The sequence below is a fragment of the Oxyura jamaicensis genome, chromosome 1 (assembly GCF_011077185.1).
Source record: "Oxyura jamaicensis isolate SHBP4307 breed ruddy duck chromosome 1, BPBGC_Ojam_1.0, whole genome shotgun sequence".
NCBI lineage: Eukaryota > Metazoa > Chordata > Aves > Anseriformes > Anatidae > Oxyura > Oxyura jamaicensis.
Window position 1 is genome coordinate 183,541,004 of NC_048893.1, and position 24,341 is coordinate 183,565,344.

The 24,341-nt window shown below is 40.2% G+C and overlaps 1 protein-coding gene across 4 annotated transcripts in view; it reads left to right on the top strand.

Moving 5' to 3' along the window:
• LNX2 (ligand of numb-protein X 2) overlaps positions 1 to 24,071 on the top strand; it is a 59,819-nt gene extending 35,748 nt beyond the window's left edge. For all 4 annotated transcript variants that reach the window (XM_035325543.1, XM_035325531.1, XM_035325534.1 and 1 more), the window contains exons 3-10: positions 6,237 to 6,472; positions 7,510 to 7,709; positions 10,986 to 11,366; positions 12,878 to 13,024; positions 15,122 to 15,299; positions 16,950 to 17,181; positions 18,829 to 18,987; positions 21,657 to 24,071. In XM_035325543.1, coding sequence (XP_035181434.1) covers positions 6,237 to 6,472; positions 7,510 to 7,709; positions 10,986 to 11,366; positions 12,878 to 13,024; positions 15,122 to 15,299; positions 16,950 to 17,181; positions 18,829 to 18,987; positions 21,657 to 21,792 — 1,669 coding nt within the window. In that variant the 3' untranslated portion in view covers positions 21,793 to 24,071. The remainder of the gene's footprint in view (positions 1 to 6,236; positions 6,473 to 7,509; positions 7,710 to 10,985; positions 11,367 to 12,877; positions 13,025 to 15,121; positions 15,300 to 16,949; positions 17,182 to 18,828; positions 18,988 to 21,656) is intronic.
• Positions 24,072 to 24,341: the final 270 nt, after the last annotated feature.

Consider the following 24,341-nt stretch of genomic DNA (forward strand, 5'->3'; position numbering starts at 1 on the left):
TCCGTCCCCAAAAAGCAGGTAGTATTAGCTGTGTGCCTCTTCCTCCTGCCCTCAGTCCAGTCTGGCCTCATTCAAACAACTTATTCAGGTGCATATTTGCAGCACAGCCTCTTCCATCTTGCTCTAAGCCCCAGATGCTTCCAGGAGCCGAGAGGACCACAGATGTGCAGGACGTGCAGCATCCCTGCAGTCTTTGGTGAGCAGGGAGTTGCCTGGGTTTTGCTGGTTGTTGTACCCACAGCAAGGACGTATACCTGTGCAGTGTCCATGTCAGGGAAGTACAGGTACAAATGAGCAGCCTTTCTTGTTCCTTCTTCCACCCTTTTTCTTTTTTCTTTTTTTTTAGATTTCCCAGATTTCATGTGTTATCTTAGGTTCTTGCTTGTTCCCTCCAGGTTTCTGCTCTATATGATCACTTGGAAAGAGGTGGGAGAGACAGCCTAACTGTTTATAATCCCAGTATTAAACTGAGTAGATTTTTATAAAACCCAAAACACGAGCAAGACTCCTGCTACATGTTTACTTCGTCTTCTAGTTCTCACTGCCATTTCCCTCACCTTTTCAGTCCATTTTCCTTTACTGGCATCTCTTTGAGTGACATTAGGGCTATTTACAGCAAGGACACATAACTTCTTTGTACATGGAACACTGTGTATGCTCGCTTCAGATATATATGAAATACTCATTTACCTAATGCACAAGATTATTATGAAATCTGCGTGAGCAGAATCGCGAGCTTTTCCTGTTTGTCAGCTGGAAAAAGCTTTCAGTCTCAGGCTGCTCATCTTGAATTCCTTCTCTTGTCTTGGGATGCGGATGTGCATTTTGAGTACATGGTGATTTTCAGTTTTCAATTAAGTTTATTTGCAAACATCTGAACACCAGTAATTATCATTGCTGACATAAAAGATGGCATTAACTGTGTAGTTTGAATTTGATTTTTTGTGGATTAGTGAATCCAGCAAAATCCTGTTACTGATTATTAAATGTAGGAAAGAAATATAAAATTCAGTGTTGCTGTAACTTTCAGTATAGAATAATATAAACGAGTCTCAGTAAGCACTTATATAACTAGTTTGCATTTCTAAGAAATGGAACATGTTTGGTTAGTTCTGGGAGTTTAAAAACGTTCACACTCAGGTTTTCCAGTGTTGTTTTAATTGGATCCCTTTGAGCATAAAAGCTGGAAGAAATGTCATAATATCCACCGGGCAACTCAGAGTGCAAGCTTACTGCAAGCTATTCTCAAAATAAGAGGCATGAGACATAAATGTGATTGCTTCATGCTCACTAATTGTATTTCATGCTACCTTGTTGCTTAAAGAAAATATTAATGATTTATCGATCTTACAGTTTTGTCAGGTTCATCTGGGAAACATGGCTTTCAAAGCTGAACACGGTGAACATAATCTGCCTTAAAGGAAAAAATGCATACTAATGTTGGGTTGTACTGTTTTTCTCTGTCAGTTGAAATAGAAAAATTGGTAATGTTTATTAAAGTAGGTGCCAATTCTACTTCTAAATATCAAAGGCAATTTATCAGAACAAAATCCAGGAAAATTCATAGGGCTTTTTCTGTGTGATTTTGATTCAGTTAATTCTTACAGATGATTCAGACCTGAACAAATTCCATTGTACACAATCACATTCCTAAATTTGTACGACTTTTTAATAAGAGGGTTAAGTATCATGTTTATGTATTCCTTTTGAGTCAGGCTTCAATTTTCTCCTATGTTCTATTCTGGTAGTCTAAGTTGTTATTTTGGATGGGGACATTTTTCCAAATGTTAAAACGTTGAGGCTAACATTCAAGCCAATTTTGTGGAAGGCTAGATTTGAACTTTAAAAAAGATTGTATTTTCTGAAAATGAAGAAATTATTGAGCTACTCACTATGTGTCAATTAGTATGCTTAATATACAGGTTTAGATTTAGAAGACCTACAGGCAAATTAGTTGTATAAATGCAAATACTTATCATTCAAAAGCTTGGAAATCTCTCTTATTTTGGTGCTTATTATAGTGATTTTCCTTTCACCTGTTCTCATGTCAGCTACAAGCATTGTCCCTACACTTCTGCTTTTAACACCAAGGGAGTTGAAGAGGTTCTGCAGAATTTAGCCCTCTTTTGGGCTAAATTCTTATACATAAGTATACAACATATTCAGGGCTTCTCCATATTCCCGAGGACTTTTTCCATTGATGGAAAAGAGAAGGATCTGTCTGGGGTTGGTTTCTGCTCTAAAGCTCCCTGGCTCCTTGTAGGCTCCTCACATCATTAGATGTGAGAAACAAATATGCAGCAAAAGCCCTCTTCCTTGTGTGTGTTTTGTGTGTTTTGTTTTGTTTTGTTTTGTTTTTCCCCCAAATCCTCTTGGTTCCCAAATCTAGTTAACTCCTAGTGCCTCTTTTTATTTTATTTTTTTCTTTTATTTTCCTCCCCTGGCAAAAGAAACAACAAACCCCAAACACTTTGCTTTCCAAAGAGGCAACATGTTTTACTCTGAATTGCAGCTGTAAATCTTGCCAAAATTACTGTTTAAGGTCACTTTGCTGGCATAGTTTTTTTGAGCAATAGCACAGACATTTCAGCTGCTTCTCTGCAATCTTTGCTTAAATTCAGCTGGTACGTGGAAAACGATTTAGTGCAAATAGTTTGAAGCTGTTTGGTGTGTTTGCTTTTATCAAACCTCTAGACCGGGCAGAAACTGATGGCGTAAGATACAATGAAATCTTTCTTTTCAGTAGGCGGTGAGCAAATGTGTTTTTCAAGCCCCTACTGTTATTCCACGGAATACACTATAAACTACATCTTAATTTTGTATGAAATATCTTTTTATCTGCAGGGAGGGATTGCTGCTGGTGTTCCAAGAACTCAGCTTTTAAATGAGAAACCATCAGACTTGGCTGTTTTAAAATACATATATAAACAAATAACAACCTGGTATGGATTAAGAGAGGTTGAAGATAAAAATTACACATACAAGCAGAAGCTCATTTTACATCCCAAGAACAGCTACCCTTAAAGTTCCCTGATAAATTACATTGCTTAGGTCCTTTAGCTGGTTGTTTCAGCATTGCTGCTCTTAGGCATTCACAAAAGAAATAACTTCTGCAAGTTTTAGAAAAATGTGCCTTCCTTTCTTCTCACTTGTAGTCAAGTTATTCTGGCTTTGTAGGTAAATATGAAATGTCATTCCTAGAAGAGACATTTCAGTCTCAAGTCCTTCTTTACGCCATTTGCTGTAAGAGAATGGATTCCTGTACTCATAAAAGGAATCTTTGATGCTAGCTTTGATTCCAAGACATCCATCTGTGTACAGAACTTGTTAGAGGATTTTGTCCAAAATGCTATTTAACCCGAGCATTTGGTAAAAACAGTGTTAGTGAAGTTGTGCACCTTTAGAGATTTATTGGCACTTGTTATCTGTTACAACTGCTGTATGGTTTCACCGTTTGTGAATAATACCTTCCTACTGCCAATAAATACATTTTTATGTTGCAAGAGGAAATGAAAAATCTTATAAATGTGCTTGAATACTGATACCATTTTTTGCTGCTCAGGAGGTGGAATATCATGTTTAAAGAGCTGGGAACTGGCATCCCGTGAGTTGGTGTCTCCACCAGACAGCTCCTTTCCTGGCCATGCAGCTCCACTATATCAGGCTGAAAGTCCTAGCTTGTTAGTTACTGATTCATTTAGGGCAGAAGAGAGGAATCTGTTGCCAGAATTAATTCTTTATTTTTTTATTTTTTATTTTTGTCTTGTCAAGTGTTGCATTAAAGGGATCCCGTTGAGCTATGTAGGTGTGCTCAGGAGGTCGTTTACATTTCTCGCTGTTAGCCTTTGAAATGATAATGAAATAGCATTGGCAAAAATAAACCTCAAACCTATTTATATTTTGCATGACGACTTTAATCAGCTGCCAAACAATGATGGGGGAATGTGCTCTGTGAACGAGGGTGGGGGCGAACCCGTCTATGGACTGGAAAGCTTTGACAGAAACAGGACAGCGCCAAGGATGGGTTTTGTTCTGTCCTGTTTTGTTACAGCTTAAAAACAAACAAACAAACAAACAAAACAGGCTTGCAAGGTGAGCTTTGCCACCTACACCTGGTCCTGTGTGATCCACGGGCCTTGTTTTGGTAGAAAATGCATAAGGAATTGTCCAATTCACAGAAATAGTCCAGCAAGGCTGGGCTTCGACCTCCAGGCTCCATGGGATTGAAGCATCATCATCTGACAGCATCAGTTTTGAGCAATTCAGTCACTTCTTAGGCTGAAATCACCACACCTGTAGCAGGGCAGTTCAGGAACAGCAAAGAGATGCAACGCAGGGTGGCCTTGGCCTAACCTTGTCAGAGCTCCCAGTAAATATGGTGTTTCCTCTGCAAGAGCCTTTCCCCTTCCCATGTTGCTCAAGAAGTGAGTGATACTGGAGTTTTTTCTTTGTTATTTCTTTTTTTTTCTTCATTTTCCTGTTGCCAATGCTAAGATTTTGGAGGAGTGCGAGGCTAACACATCAAGTCAAAGTACTGTAGAAGTACTGTACTTTCTTTTTCTTGGCCTTTTTGGATTCTTGCTTGGAGGTTTGTGTTGCAAAATGGTCAACAATAAAAAATTCCTGCTGAGTTTCACCTGCAACTTTATGTCTCAGGCCACCAGATTAAATTGAGACCAGCCTGATTTTTTATGTTTCTTCAACCCTTTTTGGCTAATCAGTCAAAGGTTTTATATAGTAAATATTACCTGAAGCAAACCCAAGAAGTAGACTTGTGTTCCTTCATTAGAATCAGATAAACTTTTTCACAAAGCAAAATCTTTCAAGTAATTTTCATCTTTCCTGCCTGCACTTTCTGAAGTTTAAAAATGACTAGCAGGTGTAAAACACGTCATCTTGGGGAAAGTTTGAAGAAATGTTTTCTTAAATGAGTCATTTCATAATGTGAATTGCCTCTGATTTATGTATTCATGCACATTTCACAGCACATTTTGGTTACTTCATTCTTCAAAACTTACAAATCGTGATTGATATATATATTTATACATTATATATGCCAGTCTCAATGTATGTGTAACTGCTGAGGGGGGTCACAAAATCTATACAGGTGTTTTTATCAAAATTCTTTTTATCAAAATTCTTCAGAGCTGAGTAACTTTGTTAGCATTTCTTCAAAATCCCTCATGTCAAAACAGTCAAACCATATAATTACCAAATCCCCTTCGCAGAATATCAGCACGTTGTGATTCTCAAAGCATTCCAGTTTAACAAGGTAGGGCATCATTAGACTTTTGGCGCCTTTTACTCTGTTAACACATTTCTTCTCCTGTTGCAAACAAAGAATTTCTTTGAGTATAACAATCTGTCAAGATGCTAGACAAGGAGTCCTTTCAAGAAGATGGTTCCTTTTTTTCCTTTTTTCCTTTTTTTTTTTTTGCTCTGCTACAGTATAAGCATCTTTATGTGGTCAGCAGCTCCAGAAGCAGAAGCTTCAAGGAAGATGTCAAATACTGTAGGGCATGAAACAGCCTTAAGAATAACAGGAACTCATGAAAATCAGTTTATGATGGAAAGAATAAAATCCTGATGGTGGATTGTTAAGCAAGAAATTGGACCTTACGTGTGAAGTCAGGAAGAAAAAAAGGGGAGATGGAGAATGAAAGACTCTCTGCAGATTCAAGAGATCATGAACAGAGATGATAATTACTTTAAACTTTGTGCAAATGTCAAGCGTAATATTTTTCAGTATTTTAATACCTAGATTGTAATGTAGGTAAACTTTTCATCTCTCTCTTTCCTTCCCAAGGTGGCTCCAGGAAAATGCAATGTTTCTTTCTTGGCTTACTAAGGTCAAGGGTGATGACTTCAGGGGGTACTCAAATGTGTTTTAGAGCAGAGCTCCTCTTCTGTGGAATTTTGACCTGATCCTGTTCAGTCTTTTCAGAAAGATTTATCTTCCAGAAACTGATACACACATAGCAAAACCAGTCCACACTCAGAATGTGTCACAGCACATTGAGTTCATGGCCAGAGAACGACATAGCGGAAATCTTGTGAAGAAGGCAGTCTTGTTTTGGGGTGCTGTCCACTGACATTTTGGCCTTAAAATCCAGTGTTTAGCATTTTTTATGATTCCTTTAAAGCTGTGGCTTTGCGTAAGACTGATTTTGCTGGCTGGAGAACTGGGGCATTTCGTGCTGCAGACTTGACGCGTGCTGTAAATGTTTTCTTCACAGGTGCCCCGGGGCTTCCCATCGAAGAGTGGCTCTGGAGAGACGGAAAGCGAGCAAGCTGCAAGCAGAAGCCGAGGGTGAGACGGGTCCCGGTGGGACGGAGCAGCCCAGCAGCGTGTCTCCGGACGCAGATCAGGGAGTGGTGCCGGCCGAGCAGAATTTCACACCCGCCCTTTCCACCTGGGCAGATGACCCCAGCATCGACAATCCTCCTTTTGAAGAGAACACAGGAACAGACAGTATGTCATTAGCTATCTTCTCAACCCTGTTACAGGTTGCTTTTACCAGGTGTAGAAGCAGTTAAGGTGTCAGAGCTTGTCTCTTTGCGGGCTGTGAATGCACATCTTCATTTTCTGCTCTTTCTCTTGCAATTCCTGGAGAAATGCTAGTGGGTTTCTATTATGGGCAAGTATGCAGCTGGGCTAAGATCACAGTTAGGAAGGAAAGAAGTGTCTGTGTGTGTGCACTGGATGTCCCGGTGCTGCATGCTACACATGTGCTATGCAATAGTTCATGTCAATATACTGGCAGTGAGACTGAAGTTGTGAATTTTCTGTAAAACTCGAAATCTGTTTTCTAAGATGAGATTTCTTTTCCCCTCTCCCCCTGTGGTTCCCCTGCCTGGATCAGCAGGCTTCCTGCACATGGAGTGCTGTCCCGCTTGGACGAAAAGGCAGCTGAGTAGCTCCTGCATCCACCTGCATCGAAGTAGCAGTAACGCCTCTAGCATCTGGGATTTTAGAGAGGAAGCATTGAGCCTTACTGCAGAGGAAGATGGTCTTTTCCCCTTCCTTTCCCTGTGTATTTGCTGTCCCTTAGCATCCCACTTTTTCCTCTGTAGTTGTTTCCATGTTTGCTTCATAAACAGGCTCCTCCTTAGCACCTGTTAACACTTAATTCAGGTGGAACAGCAGCCAACAAAGCAGCACGGCAAAGACATACTCTGCGGGATGTACTCCACAGGTGATGAAATTGGACAGGAAGCATTTGAAATTTATGATAAAGGACAGGACCCAAAGGGTTCAGAATATCCTTTTCAAAAACAACCCAATTTCACAAAGCATGGATGCTACTAAGATGCTGTAGATTACTTCAAATGACATAGGTGTCCCCACAAATAGTGGAATAATCCAGTCACACTTATTTAGTTTGTTATTAAACCATTGCTGAGTGTCATGCCTGTCTTGTCCTCTGGTGATTTGCTTTGTTGAAAGTGAATGCGGTATAAAAGACATTAATCTTCTTTTTCTTTTTTTTTTTTTTTTTTAATTGACAGCAAACCCACAGCCACCTACCTTGCCTGAAGGAGAGATCACTACTATTGAAATTCATCGGTCCAATCCTTATATTGAATTAGGAATTAGCATAGTGGGTGGCAATGAAACGCCTTTGATCAACATTGTTATTCAAGAGGTTTATCGGGATGGGATCATTGCCAGAGATGGAAGACTTCTTGCTGGAGACCAAATACTTCAAGTATGGAATCTCATTACATATTCTGTCTGCTTGCTTTCCATTCAGTTGTTGCAGAGCTGTCTGTTAAATGAGATGGGAGATTTTCCTTGTCAGACTTATGTTGTGTAAATGTTAGCTTTGCAATTATCAGTTGGAAGGCCATTTAATATTCAGAGCAGAGCCTGTTGTTCTAGCACTTTTGGCTGTGATGCTTGGTGGGGTTCATGGGATCAGCCCCCAGAATTCCTCCTTAGCATCTCTTATCAATTTTTAGAACATGAGCCTATTTTTCTGTTTTTAAATGCTGTGGGTCTGCATTTCAACTTTACGCATGCTTTCCAAAGAAACCAAAGGGTACTTCTGGGTAACAAGTTGGCATGATTTGTCCCATGTGAAAAGCAATTCGTGGGTTGTAAGACTGACTTTATCTGAACTATTATTTTAATCTGGCTTCAGTGTTACCTTCCAAAAGCCTCTGCAACTCATATGCATCTTTCAGTATTTATAAAAGAGAGAGTGATATTCTTCACTGGCATGATTTGAAGCAAAGTGCTCCAAATATTTTTCCGAAAAATTAAACTATTAGAATTTATTTTGGTTATGATAAAATGTCTATTTTGTTGTTGTTTTAAGTTACTAGCCATATAAAATGTAAAAAGATCTAATTCTATTAATTTTGTGTTGGGGAATGGGTTAAGTACAGTACTCTGAAGAACAACAGTAATTGAATTCTACATAAACAAGATAGTCCTCCACCTTTCTTCTGGTTTTGAATCATTCCACCTGAAACTGATCATCATTTCAGAATGACTTCACTATGCTTGCTTTTGATCTGATAGCCAAAAGTAGTATCAGCCTTTCTCATTTCAATTTTTTTGAAACCGAGGAGAGGGAAGTAGCTTAAGTATTGTAGTTACACTTAGAATAAAATTAGTTTGCACTTCAGAAAATAGTCTCGTTTGGGAAATGTGCCTTTTTCTTCTCTTTGAGTGTTAGGAGAGTAGCTGGCCAAGAGAGGAACCCAAGGGGTTTCCAAAATGTTGCCTTTTTAACGAGCAGTTGCAGACACTGATTGAATGCTACCTAATTTATTCCCATACTCAAGGGCTCTCGTTGGTTGCAGAATAGGGACCTTGTCACTGAAGCTTTGGAAATTCTTGCCATTTGGGCAGGTGTCAATTATAGTTTCCAAAGGCATAAGTGGCGATAAATTGACTATAAATAGGATTTATAAGCTGCAGTGTGTTCTCCCTATCCATGGGCTGACACTGAGGCTGTCAGATGCTAGGAAACTGCTCGGCGGAGTCCTTTTGTCACCGTGAGGATGAGGTGCAGGAGGTAAAGGCAAAACTTTTTGAAGGATACAATATCTCTGTTGCTTCAGATTTGCCTGTGCAGGTGCTGAGCTATTGTATTAAAATTACCAGGCTTGGTCCGTGCAGATGTAATTAGGCATAGGGTTAGGCACAGCTCAAAACGCACTTCAGTCAGTTATTTCTGAAAATGTCTTCAAAGACATTTTATGAGCAATAAAGGACCAAAAGAAAGCCAGGAAGGACTACGGGGTGAAACTTACCATTTTCTTGCCCAGTCAAAAAAGATTTGACTTTTAAGATCCCCATTTAAGATTGAGGGGAGCAACATTTAGTAAGTGCTACACAATGTTGTGTATGACATACAGATAGGTGCCTAAAAGTGCTCTACAAATCGTCCCTTTTTTATGCTGGACTGTGACAGCAATTTATGTAAAATATATTCTAATGAGAATCTGCTTTCACAAGAAATGCTAAGGCTGTTTTACTCTGGAACTGTGAACTGCCTTGTAGAAAGAAGAATTAAATTTTATTGCATATATTCTTGTATGCCCTTTGCAGGCTTCCATATTTTATGTATTTGCTTTAGCTAGCGACAGCTAAAAATAAAACTAAATTTAATTTAAGGGCTCTGACAGATGAGCCCTGGTGGATTTCGCTGGTGGCAGCTTTACATGTTATTTCTTCAAGCTGTGCCTCCCCTCCCTCTGCTCAAGGTTACATCTGGTCTGGGGCAGCGGCTGCATTGCTCAGGATCGGCTGCCCCTCAACTCAGATGTGTGATGTAAATGTGAAGCTTATTGCACGTAGAGTTTTGGATCCTTCTCTTTCTAGTTTTTGTTGGTGGTTTGTTTTCTGTTTTGTTTTGTTTTGTACAGGTTGTGGTTTTGTACAGGTTGTGGTTTTGGGGGGGGAGGGACGCAGATCAGTATTTGGACTTATTTTTTTATGATTTTTTTGTATTTTGGTATAGATATTTGGCATTAATTTTTGTAATTTAATATACATTACTTTTTGGTGTTTTTGTTTTTTTTTTTTACTTAAATCATGGGGAAGGGGTTCTTCCCTCAGGGCACAATATTACGTGCTAAGGATGATGTTTCAGTGTTAACTCCAAACCCCTTCTTACACCACAGAACAAGGCAAATACTGCTTTGGGGCTAGTTTTTGTGGTGGTCCTGTTATCTGCTAACTGTCATTGCGCTGCCAGTTTTCATCTTTACTTTACAGTGGAAGAGATGACTGAGGATAACTGATCTTTGTATTGGTGGGCCACATAACAAACAGAATTCTTGTGGATAGGGAGGGAGAGCTTAGTTTGGTTTTCATTTACAACTGAATTTTGAATGATACAGGTGGCAAGTCTGAAATTCTGACCTCTGCTGAAGTCAATGGAAAAGCTCCTGAGTTCATGCTAAGGCTTCAGAACCATTAAAACCACCTTGTCTTCTGTCTTAATGAACAAATTTAAATATTCTGGATTTCATTTTTTTAAAATTCTCTTACATCTTGGAAGTACTGATTATTGTTAGATGTAAGCTTTCCTCAGAGATATGGGTGAATTATTTTTATAGCTATTATTTTCATAAATTTAAGTGATAATGAGCTTGATGCTGAAAGCACACGTGAAGTTCTTGTTCTGGAGAACAAACTAGGTAAAGATCTAAGGAGTAGAGGAGACCAGGAGAACAAAAACCATGGAGTATGAGGATGGAGAGCATTCACCATTAGAGAGATGTTGTTACCTCTGTGGGAAATAGGTGTGTAGACAGGGCATCCATCCAAAGTGGGTTTGCAGGAAAGGATGGAAGGAAGAGAACAGAAGCCCAGTACAAGCAGATAAGTAGGTTGCTCGGGGTAGGTTCTCATGGATTTTGCAGAGACCTCTGAATTTACTTTGAAAAGGACTTTATGTCCATAACAAGGAACAATTAAACATGAAAGAACAGTATTCTGATCTTTTTTTTTTTTCTTTTTTTTTCAGGTGAATAGCTTTGACATCAGCAACGTGTCCCACAACCACGCTCGAGCTGTGCTGTCGCAGCCTTGCACGGTGCTGCACCTCACCGTGCTGAGGGAGAGGCGCTTCGGGAGCCGCACGCACGGCCACGCCGAGACCACCACCACCACCTCCTCCTCAAGGGAGGACAGCTTCCAAGTCACGCTGCACAAACGTGACTCCAGTGAGCAGCTTGGCATTAAACTCGTACGCAGGACAGATGAGCCGGGAGTCTTCATTCTTGACCTCTTGGAAGGGGGATTGGCTGCTCAGGATGGCAGGCTCTGCAGCAACGACCGAGTGCTTGCCATCAACGGGCACGACTTGAAGCACGGGACACCAGAGCTTGCTGCTCAGGTTATACAGGTAAATTGCATTCCCTTCCTGAAACCCTAGCTCAGCTCTGTGTCTTGTGCAAAGCCTGGGGTCGAGTCTCTCCCAGAGGAGTTTGAGTGTAATACTTAAAAGCCTGCAAAAAAAATGTGCTGTGAGGTGTTCTGGAAGTAATGCTGCATAACGGGGTCTGGTTTGGCACCTTGCGTATGAAGTTCTTCTCATTAGAAGTGAAAAGTGCAGCCTGAATGTTAGAAGGCTGCTACATGTGAATACCATGTAGCCTACTGCTTAGCCCAAAAAAAATAAAATGAAAAAAAAAAAAGATTATTATTATATTTGTATATGCAGTTTTGATTTTTACACTTAGTGAGACCTATAAAAGTGGGCACTGTTTTGTATTGATTTACCTGTGCGTTGAACTGGGGGCTGGAACAGGAAGGTGTTTTGCCAGCCTTCATAGAAGCAAGAGGTAGCAGCTAGGAACACAGTCAGTCTTCCATTAGTCCCGTGCAGTAAAATTCATTTCCTGAGTGTTCAGAAAGGGATGTTCCAAATGGCTGGCTCTGCTCTGATCACAAATATTACCCAAAGCATTACACAATCAGGCACGCGTCCCCTTCCTATTCCTGCAGGAAAACCTCTACGCCACACCTGTCTCCTAGTCTACAAGGAAACAGCTGCAGCAGGTTGCTGCTTCCTGCTGACGGGATGTTGGGGAAAAATGCTCTGTTTTTGGTAAAGTTGGAATAGACCAGTAGCAGGGTCTTGCCGTGTAGTGCAGTTGCCTTTGGTTAACCCAAGTTTCAACACCAAATAGGGAACCATGATTCAAATGAGTCATAAATACATGTTTCAGGTATCATTTTAAGAGCTTCCATTGCAGTTAAAGGAAAATAACGATGATCCTGGGGATTTTAATGCCAGTTTCCCAGTTTCAGGATACAGCGAAATGGTCAGAATTTTACAGTGGATAACTTTTTTTCTCTTGAGGTATGTTTTTAAATCAATGGAAAGAGTTGATACTTCATTTAACATCTATTATCTGAGTCTCCTGATATTCCCACATCTCCAGAATTTGTTGGTCTGCTCATATGTAACATCTTTCTCTGAAGTTTCTTTGGGAAATACCAAAGGTTTTCAGAGCTTATGACAGAAATCTGCAGATCCTGGAGCCATGATGTGTGCGTTTCTTCTTTTATCGATAACACATTGCACAGATTTGTAGAGGCTTGCAATTTTTTTTTTTTATTTTTTTTTTTAATGTTTGAAGCTTCATAACACAGAGAGAATCAGTCCTTTTTGCAAAGAATTTCCAGGTGGTGCAGAGGTAACACCAGGGGAAAAAAGGAAGAGTGTTACTGTCTTCTCTTTCTAGGGGGAATTGCAGCAAGAATCAAGAGACTGCAGTCTGAGAAATCTGTGACACCCCCAGGAACTGGAAGAAAGTTCTGCTGTCTTCTTGTTTCATCGTATAATTTTCTTCCCTCTGCTAATTATCAATACCCTACCAACTTCTTTATTTTGCTTTATATGTTTGACAGGCGAGCGGGGAGAGAGTGAATTTGATCATCTCTAGACCCACGAAGTCACAGACGGTCAGTATCATCCGAGACACGGGGACTCACAACAGCAACCCACACCAACACCAGTCCCAGCAGCTGTTTCACAGCCGACCCAATTCGCATAAGGTTGGTGGTTCTCTTTTAAGAGTTACAGTTTTTTTCATATGATGGTCTAAGTGTATAGCGAGGCAAGACTGGAAGAACGGGTTACATCTTCTTTTTGACCTACTTAACAAAGACTTCCAAGTACTGAAGTCCTGCATCATGTCTGGAGTAAGAATAAAAGATACACAACTGCTTTTCATTATTTTTTGGATTTGCTGACTGCTGTCATTCAACAGTGTTCTTGTTTCTGCCCCTGTGCTGGCTGCAACCAGCAAGGACAGAAGATTTGGTGTACACCATTCAATATATAAAGAGCACGTTGAGGAGATGTGTCATCGCTTTCATGAGCCAACAGTGCCATTTGCAAGACTGCTGGGTTCTGCAGGGTCAAGATAGGAGAGAGAGGCAGAAGGAAGAGAGATTCATGAAGCTAGTGTCAAATCATCCATAAGACTGCAAAAATAAAGCCTGTGCTTCAGGTGTTCCTGTGGTTAGAACCATATGACTTCTCAGTGTTCAGATTTTGTGAAATAATTGTCACGTTGACCATGTCAACCAAGCCACCTTTCCTCCTATCCACTCTGTTGGCATCACTGTTAATGTCAGAATTCTGCTGGGGGGATTTACATGTGTTGATAATATTTTATTTTCAAAGTCTGAGTAATTTCAGAAAGGTACAAGTGAGGCTCTAGTGAAAAAGGCAAGAAGCTTGTTTATCTCTAGAGGGGCAAAGGTGAGGCTCCCAAATGCTGTTAGTGGCTGTCACAACGATACTCCGTATCAACAGAATAATTACAGCTCATCTGTAGCAGAGCCTGAACCCACTTCCCATCTACCAATATATCTTGTATTCATATTACAATTCCAAAGCCAACTAATTGGCTGAGCTGATTTCCCTAGCATATCAGTACCATTCATGGGCTCTTTCAAAGTAGCAAGTCTAATGCAACTGCAAGTGGTGTCCAGGCTAGACTTGTCCTATGTTTCATATATTTTCTCTCTGCTTCCCTCTCATTAATCTACAGTTGGTTTAGAAGTCTTTTGGCTTAAAAAAAATGTTTATATAATTGCATGGCACCAGCCAGTTAGTCCTAAAGCCTGAAAACTCCAGGAGGGATTGTCCTTATAAGCTATGATACATATATTATGTGATTAACATGGAAATGCAGGCAGAATATTCAATCAGAAGGAACATGTGGCACTGGAAGGAGAAGAAAACAGTTTCTATTTTCTAAGAGAAAGTGGGAGAATAAAGAAGTGTTTGTATTCAGAAGAATCTTCCAGGTTCTTTCTTCTGTTATTTGGATTCTTTCCAAGTATTTTGTTGATTTAAGATGTTAGTGCAGGTGTACATGCAGTGGTTTGAATGTATTACTAAATATCCTGAAGGGGAAAGGCTTGAGCAAGTGAAATACACTTTGATTCAGGTCTAAATCCTCTAGATAGGGAAAAGCTAAATAGGGGCTAAACTTTATAATTCTTGTGTTAGAAAATGAAATGCAGTGTTTTCTTCTTGCTTCAGGTTTGGGTTAACCTTAAAATCATCAGGGAGTCTGCATAAAGCATCCATTAACAACCTAGAGCATTGATTGGCCTTAGCTACTCCGTGCTCTGAGAGAGGCTACACACCAGCTGTGAAAGAAAACATGGCACATAAGGGCTTTAAATGGCCTGTTTGACCATGAAAACATGTGTTTTTGTTTCTTATGGAGCTTTTTTGTAGTTGTGGGCCATACTCTACTTACAAATGAGATAATGCCGATATTCACCAAGACATCAAAGGATTTATTTCTGCTTGGTTTCTGGTCTTTTGACCATACAGTTTCATAGCGCAGTCCTAAAATTTATCCTGTTCCAGTGTAAGAGCTAAAAGAAACTGTAGTGAGATTTTCAAGAAGGGCCTTTATAAACTTTCTGTCTATACTTAAGCATCTGCATCAGTGGCTTTTTTATTTGATCTGATGTAGAAGAAATCAAGCTGAAGCCAATTTACACCACAGACTTAGTCCTTTTAAACCTTGTTCAAGTGCCAAAGTATAGCTTTGGGGTGTATTTAGTTGTGTTCTTAGTTTTTGTTTTGTTTAAATTTTAACACCATTATTTATTCTTGTCAAACAGGATCTCTCCCAGTGTGTTACATGCCAAGAAAAGCACATTACTGTGAAAAAAGAGCCACATGAATCTCTTGGAATGACAGTGGCAGGAGGCAGAGGCAGCAAAAGTGGCGAATTGCCCATTTTCGTGACAAGTGTACAGCCTCATGGGTGTTTGGCAAGAGACGGCAGGATTAAACGAGGTAGGGCTTGGCTTTCCTGGTGGCACGGGTGGCCTCTGATTGGGTTTTGATGAGTGCATTCACTGAAATCAGGTGGTGCCATAATGTCTTTTAACAGATGTAACAAAGCCGTGATGAGTGCTTGTCTTCATGTTTCAATAATGGAAATACAGTATTTAATATCACGCTTTTAGGAAAGGGATGTTTAGAGAACGATAGCAGGGGAAGTGGATGAGATCAGGAAATGTCTGGCTAAATTCTTTACAGCTGACTGTAATCCCCTGAGCTGAGGGTCTGATGTGGTGCTTTGTACTGTAGTACACGCATCCTGTTTTTGTGTTTAATTTAGTGGGATGGGCCCCGTCTCTCTTGGAAGAATCTCCAGTCCTCACTATAATATCTGAACAGCTCAGATGATGGCAGGTCATAGCTCACCCAGGTGAAGCTTACCCCCAAAGCTACTTCTGTAACGACTGTGATACTTGAATGCTCTCTTGTCCTGTGTCCAGCACAGCTTGGATTTACTGATCTTCAGGTGTGCTGCAGCACCCGTCCCTGTTCCTTGGCTTTACAGAAAGATGAAGGGGACTGGGAGGTGGAGGTTAGACTCAATGAGGTTAGGCTCAATGAAGAAGACAGTCCTGAGTGATCAATAGCTAAGCATTGATGATTAAACATATTGTGCCATATGTGAAAAAAAGACTGCATATGCAATCTCTGCAACTCAGAGTTCACAGAATCTCAGATTGTTTTAGGAAAGAAAATTAGGGAAAAAAAAAAAACAACTTCACAAAGTGCAAATTTAAAAAGAACAGTGTAGGAACCTCCTTATATGCTTCTAGATGAATTACACCCACACACCAATGTGTAGCCTTTCTTTTTCTGTACTGCTGTGAAAAGCACAATTGATGGAAGAATCACAATTGCTGTTTCATTATGTAATCTTAGAGTAGCCACAGCAGCAGCAAAAGTGATTTAGAGTTAAGCTGCACCTCAACTTTATCTTTCCCTGGGAGGCAAAAGCTTTCAAAAAAAGAGTCTTATTCCAAAGGTGATTCAGTTGTTCACATTTCTGCTTTGAGTTTCCTGGCTTTCACCAATAGGTGAGCCATTGTGTGAAGGAGACTCTACTGCTTGGACAGTAAATTACATGCTTGTTTTCACCCCGAGGAATTTAAAAATTATTCTGAAATAAAAACCGTGGCTTTGTTTTTAGTGTCTTTGACTCTTTCCAGATCATTATCTTTGCATAGATGCTTTCGTTCTTCTAGTGGATTGATTTTTGCACCAAGCTTTCCATTAGTTTTTGAGAACTTTTCTGTTCTCCCAAATTAAAAGCTAAAAAAAAGCAGAAGACTTAGAGCACTCTATGGAGCCTCACTTTAAGACTTGGTTACGTTGCGGTGCCTGAGCTGTTCTTTTCAGCATTCTTCCTTCCCTTGTTAAGTCTGGGTGGACCTGAGATACTCCACTGGGAACAGTTATGCATTAGAGTTTTAAACAGACAAGAAAGCTTAAAAACTAATGATGCTGTTCACGTTCCCAAGGTGCTAGTTCAGACTGTCTCAGCTTCAGATAAATACAGTATTAGATGAAATCCTGGTGAGAGAGGTGCTGTGGGTATGAACAATCCTGGCAGACTGATGTGTTCTTATTTGCACCTCTGAACAGGAGATGTGTTGCTGAACATCAACGGCATCGATTTGACTAACCTCAGTCACAGCGAGGCGGTGGCCATGCTCAAAGCCAGTGCTGCCTCTTCAGTAGTCGCCCTGAAAGCACTGGAAGTCCAGATTGTAGAAGAACAACCCCAGGCTAATGAAGAACAACTGAGTACCATCAGTGAAAATGAATACGATGCCAGTTGGTCACCGTCGTGGGTCATGTGGCTGGGACTTCCAAGGTACTGCATTAATTTATACAATAATTAGTTACCAAAGCAGAGGTGTTTTCAGTTGCAGCACATCTGCCCTTATTTCTGCCTGCCCAACCATCTCATTCTGTTTGCCTTGTGCTCACGGTGAGGACCATGAACAGGAGCAATGTTTTCTTAGGCAACCGAAAGATGAAGAGACTTGTTTTATTCCCTCACAAACCATAGTAACTGCCCACGTGGATTCTTCTCACTGAATAAAAGTAATCTTTTCCATTGCTTAACCATATCAAAATTTCCAGTAGAGTATCTAAAACCAGAGAGATAATTAATAAAAACCTAAAGTATTTGCCCATGTGTCTCTGTGCTAATCTGCTACTTAAATTTAAGAGGCCAAATATATCATGTTAGAATATTGGATCAGACTTTCCATTCTCAGACATTTTACACGTCTCTTACACACAAACAAGCCTGTAGTTACAAATCCTCATGTATTTTTTTTCAAATAACCCACTACCATCTCTGCCAAACACAAAAGCTCTTAAAGATTTGCAGCTCCCTCCCTCCTCTTTTCTAATCTGCAGTCTGTTTGACATCACCATGCTTCATTTTTACTGTTCTGTTTTTCAGTCTCTTGTGGCTTCAGTATAAACTCATTCTGGCATTGCTTGCTATCAAGAAGAGCTCCCACTGCAGTGAACAGTGTTGCTAACTTCAGCCAGAGTGGGCAGGTTAATTCCTCTCCCTTTGATAGAGTTACCAGGCACAAGCCTGTAGTTAAATGTAAAACAAGAAGAAGAAACAAGTGTCTTGGTGGCAGAATACATCAGAAGATAACGGAACCATAAGTTACCTAATCTCAGTAAACAGTGCATTTGGTAAATGTACTTGCTTTCCATGCCCCAGCAGTGGTTTATTGCTTACATGCTACAGAAGACCCTCTGTTGCTCCTAAAGTTATGTTATTCATTGTGCTGCTGTTCTTTAGAGAGTATTGTACTTTGGTAAAGAACTTGGCATCATTTTAACCCAGAAGTTAATCTCTAGTTTCCTTTTATTTTTTATTTTTTAATTACAGTCTCTGTGTCACTGGCAAGAACGAATTTTCACTTAGGAAGTTAATATACACACACCAGTACAGTTACTGGAACATGATCGGGATTATTTACCTTCTGCGTAACAAAATGGTTAATCATTTATGTTTTCATTGCTGGTGATCCATCAGTTCAGAGATAAAGAAGGTGGTGCATGGACTTTCAGATCTTTTCTTTGAGTAGAAAACTGGCTGGGGATGGAAGAAAAATGAACTGTATTTTTGACTTGCAAAGTAAACATCAGATATCCATTTTTCCTCCACATTCTTGCCACCTGTGAAATCCCTATAATGCCATATTATTGTCAGTGTGCAGAGTTAACTGCGTTTAAGTCATTATTCTAGCACTGCATTACTTCTTTTTAAACACGTTTCTGTCTCAAGAGTGTGTTTTTTTTTGGTAATTGGCTCGAATATCACAAAATTACTCCGTCTGGGAACAGAACTGATTACCAAACCTCCCCTTCTCCTCTGTGCTTATTGCAGTGGTGATGGTGCGAGAGCAGGTGTTGCGCCTAGCATGGAAATGTCTGTATGTGGTACCTACGGCTTTTTCTCTTGCTGCCCTGTGCTTGCCTTCCACAGCTGCCTACATAGCTGCCACGACGTTGTGCTGCGGCGGAGCAACTTGGGAAGCTGGGGTTTCAGCATCGTCGGTGGCTACGAGGAGAACCACACCAACCAGCCTTTCTTCATTAAAACCATTGTTCTGGGAACTCCCGCCTACTTTGATGGAAGATTAAAGTAAGTTAAAACACGGGTAATAATAATAATCAGCGCTTGTAAATAGTTAGGTGCTGGTGCAGCTTGTTGCTTAGTGAAATATGCTGCAGCACCTGGTGCTTTGCCTTCCTCTGGGTGTGAAGCAGGGCAGCACAGGCTGCTTAGATGGAGGGCAGGGTGTTTGTCATAGAGGTGATGCTTGTGCTGGCACCTCTGCCATCTCCTGTCCTCCACCCCAGCTGCAGAGCCGGTGTCCCCAACCGTTTCCTTCTCTCCGTTCAACTCTTTTTAGGCATAAAATATTGCAAATATATCAATATGCAAGCCTGGTTATTTTAATATATTTGTCTTCCTAGAGAAGTGTTGAAAAAATAAAGAACTTCTTTCTTTAAAATGGGGGAAGTTGCTCACTCCTTTCATAAAGCCTTCTGAAGCCACTGCTGAAAGCTCTGGTACTAAAGATGGGTGCTGCTGCTGTAATACAAAGGTGTGAAAGTGGATTGAAAAGTCAGTACCTCTGAAGAGATCATTAAGAAACAGTGCCTTGAGAGGTATTAGCTGGCAGGAAAGACAGGGATAAATGGGGCAAGTTCCATGGAGACCCCTGGAGAGCTGGAGCAGAGCCCTGGGAGGAGAGGCAGGGGGAGCTGAGCTTGCTCAGCCTGGAGCAGAAGTGGCTCTGGGGCACCTAACAGCCCCTTCCAGTTCTTGCAAGGAGGTTATTGAGGAGATAGAGAGCCTGGGCTCTTCACAGTGGTGAAGGAGAGAGGATGAGAGATGGCAGGCACAACTGAGCAAAAGAGGTTGAGCCTGGGTATTAGGAGAGACATTTTCCCCATGAGGACAGCAATGCAGGGGCACAGGTCGTGCAGGGAGGTTGTGCAGGGAGGAGGTTTGTGACAACCAGCTGGGAAAGCCCTGGGCAGCCTGGTCAGAGATTATAGGTGGCACTGCCTTGAGCAGAAGGCGAGACTAGAGACCTCCTGAAGTCCTTTCTGGCCTTGAAGATTACATTATTCTACTTACACGTTGCATTGAATGCAGTCCCCAGGTCTATTATGCATATATGTATCTTCGCCTTGTGTAGGGCTTCAGAATTAGGACTTACAATTGCTATTAAAGGAACCTATTAAAGGTTCTCTTGTTCATAAACTGATTTATTTTTTTGTGTGTGGAGGTGGGAGTAAAAATGTGCCATAGGTTTGTGAACGTTATGTGGCTTGAAGTTTTATGGCATGGTTTTCACATGTAGATTTACTTACAAAGTAACTTGAGAAAAAAATGTGCTTATGCCTAGAGCCTTGCCAGTAATTGATTTTTCAGTTCAATGACTAAATAAATAAATGAAAAAATAGTTTGGCTGAACACAAAATTAGATTTTTTGGCCAGCTATGAAACAGTTTGGATTAAATGAAAGATTTCAGTTCAACCCAAAGTAAATAATTTCAGATCGGGGAATTAATAACTAGAAGCCTTAACAGAAATGGAAGTATATTCTTAAGAAGGGAAGAGTGCTTGTGGCCACACTTAGCCCTTGTAAGTGGTGGAAAAGATACTCGTCTGCAATATTGTGATGTAGTACCCTCCGTTCAAATCTGCTCTTATTGCGACTAGGGACTTGGAGTTGGGCCTCTCCCATCAACAAGGGCTATCGTGGGACTGGTCTTTCTGAAGCTGTTCCACTGTGTTTAAATTTTCTGAATGTTTTGTTAGGCTAGAGAGAAAGTGAGAAAATAATTTCACAGACCAGTAGTTAGGACAGTTTTCTGCCTACAGTATCTGTCTGGTATGATTTTGTAGAACGTGAAATGACTTCAGCAGAAAGGCTGAGTGAGACCCCACTCAGAGAATTGCACCAAGAGAGCTCAGGAGAGCATCTTTTTTGCCATCCACTTTCATGCCTCCAGTAGTTGGGAGGATCCATGTCAGGAAAAGTCCCGTTCAGTCTCGAGCATCTCATTCCACTGCACTAGGGGATCCCAAACACACTCACGTTGCAGAGAAGAGATGCCTGCAAGATGGAGCTTACTTAATGTAGGAAGAACATGGGTGCTTTTTTGAAATTTCTCTTGAACTTGGAAAAACTGAAGCATAACCCTTCAAGGCCAGTTTTCTCAAGGCCAACATACAGCACCCTCCCAAATTTCTATTCCCTGCTTTGAAACACAGAGATGCTACAGCTTCTCCGTTGAACCATCTGCTGTAGGAGATTTCAAGCCAAATGGTTACATTTGACAAAATCATAAGCCATTGAAAACAAGGGTCTTGGTTGGAGTGTGGTTGGTAACCATAAGTATCTTTACTTACACCTCCCACGGTAAAGACGTGTTTGGTGTAAATGTGTTATAATTCAAGCAAACAAACATAAATGCTCTGTTATACACATGCTATCTCATTATCTTTGCTTGACTGCAGTAGATCTTTCCAGCTCTCTCACGTTTCTCTACAGGTCTGCTTTTAATGCAGAATTATTTTGGTATTAGTGTTGAAATCCATTGATTTGGGCATTTCCCAGATTAGTTTCATTAGTAAAAGAGACTTTAAAAAAAAAAAAAGGGGGGGGGGGGGGGGGGCAATTTTGCTACACTTCCAACCTGATGGAAACCTACCGCCCCAAGTGCTGTTTGTTGGGGTGTGATTGTTATTGCAGAGCAGTTCTCATCACTGGGTTTTCTTCTTGTGTTTTTTAGGTGTGGTGATATGATTGTTGCTGTAAATGGACTATCAACGGTTGGAATGAGCCATTCTGCACTTGTTCCGATGCTGAAGGAGCAGAGGAACAAAGTAACTTTAACCGTGATTTGCTGGCCCGGAAGCCTCATATAAATCTATGAAATCATTTCAGTTCAAGCAGCCTCATTTTCTAGATAGCTGGCACAAAAATCTCTTTTTTTTTTTCCCCCTATTGATACAGCTGGTTATAAGCAGGGCCAAAACTGCTACACTCACTTTCTTTGTTCCTTTTTTCATGGGCCTCTCAGACTCGTTGTATGTTCTCTTTCCATCCTGAAATAGCCATTTCTGTTCGCTACATCCATCGCTGAGGCGAATGCAAATTCACACGTGCTCACACAGAAACTCCCACTGCAATAAGGCTGTCGTTGAGCTTTCCCTGTCAAGCAATAGCCTTGTACAGTCGGCAGAAGAACTTAGCGGTTCTCTGGGTTGCTCTGAGCAGACCTAAATTTCTATGTAATATATAAGCCTAACAGCCACGTGCCCATTCGTCCCTGAGATGAGAATGTGTGTCGGTAAGGCAGTGGCATATCCACCTGCTGCTCTGAATCAGTTTCCAAAGGTTCTCCTTTCCATTTTGTAAGCCTTTCCCTTCGAGTCAGCATTTCAGACTCACTCAAGGAATCCATCGTACTCATAAGAAATTACTCAGTCCCCGTATTTTTCCTCGCAGGGCATCAGTGTTCATAGAAAAGTAGGACAAAAGCCTGACATTACTGGAATTTTTATAAAGTGCAATAATTGGACTCTTTGTTAGGAAACTTTAATATATTACAGAGTTTGTATCCTATAATGAACAGAAATGTGGAAGTAATTACTGTTGCAATGCTGGCAAGAATACACATGCCCAGGGTCGCCTTTGAGTGAATGGCTTGCAGTATTAGACTTTCCTTTACAAATGAATGTTTTGCTATGTCAGAGAATTTTGATGAACATTTTTACTGAGATCATTTTTACTGTTTATATTGTAGTTGTCAGCTCTCTATATTCACGTGTGGAAGCGATGCTTTGACTTGTACTTTGTAAATGAGAGAATTACTTGCAGAAAAAGCAAGCTATTAAGAAAACTCACATTATGGTTTACAGGTGGGCAGGCTAGAAGGATGGCTCTTTTCATTCAAGTCCAACTGCAGAGAAAGCTGCAAAGTTCACTCGTACTCTGTCACCTCCTGACAAATGTGCAAATGCCTTGATATAAAATGCTGAAATAATCTGTCTTGCATTTCAGGATTTTTCTTTTCCTATAGAGAGCACCTGCTATTAAGTTGTCAGTAAGAATAATACTGTTTATCTTGGATTGTATTTAGTATTTTTAAAAACAAACGTGTAACTTCTAGACTTTGCCTTTCCATGGGATTTGCAGGCTAAACACCCATTTGTTTAAAAAAAAAAAAAAAAAGAGGTGTGGGGCACATAAAGGAATGTGCTGACCTGGAGCAAAACTTGTATGTTGTCAGTGTTCTGCATATTGGAAAAAGAGCTTCATTTGTAGACCAGGTTCACAACCTGAGCTGATTTTATGAATGACCTCTCTATTGTATTATTCATTACCAGAGAACGTATTTGAGAATCACGGCATATTTCGATTGTGAAGCATGAGCTTTCTTTTCCAATTTAGTCATTATAATATCGGGGCATATTATCGCATGTCATTAATTCCAGTAGCTTTGTTTTAAACAGAAATAAAGTTACTCTTTTGCAAAAAAAAAAAAAGAAAAAAAAAGTAAAAATCTCATACGAATGGTTTTCTTCTTCTCTATGATGTACGATACTAGTTTAATTTCATAATATTAAAATACAAACGAATGTCCTCTACAGTATATTACTGTATTGAGAATCTTACTTTCTGAAGCAAACACCAAAACGATTTGATACTTTAGCTGATTTGAGTTTCTTCCCATTCCAAAGTGGTGATTAACTGTATACTTTGCTCCTAATGCAGATTTTTTTGTAAAGTATCTCTTGCTGTAGACTTTAGGGAAGATCTTGACATATGTACTAGATTTAACTTTTTTTTTTTAATTATTATTTTAAAAGTAACACTTTTCATTCAAACCCTGCAAAAATCTGTTTGTTTGTTTTTTTTCTTTTCTATGTGTATGTAACAAAAGCATGGGTTAGCTTAAACTGTGCAGTTTTGTTTCAGTGTGTTGTAGCTTTTGATCAGGATGTTTAGTGAGTTTTTTTTTTCTGAATGAATTCCTTTCCTGAATCATTTTGCCCCTTTCTCTTGTAGCTGCATAGTTTGTTTTTCCGTGCCTTCTGTTTTAAATTATTTCAAGATTTTTTTTTCAAAATATTGCTATCTAATTGTATGGTATTAATGAAGGATGAATGAAAATAAAAGTTCATTCTACACATTGTAATAACTCAAAGTATTGTCTCACTCTTTGCAAAAGTTATGGGTACCTAAATGCAGATTTGGTTTAAAGTCGTGTTTTTTGTTTTTTTTTTCCATGTGATTTATCACAAATCACATGCTCATCCAACCAGGGTGACGTATCAGCTGTTGAAACAGTAATTCAAGCACTGAGAAATGTCTGTAAAGAGGAGGTAAGCTCTATGCCTTATGGTTCTCCACCACAAGGAGCATTTCCTCCTCTCCCCTCCATGCCAGCTGGTACTGATCAGCTTGAGGA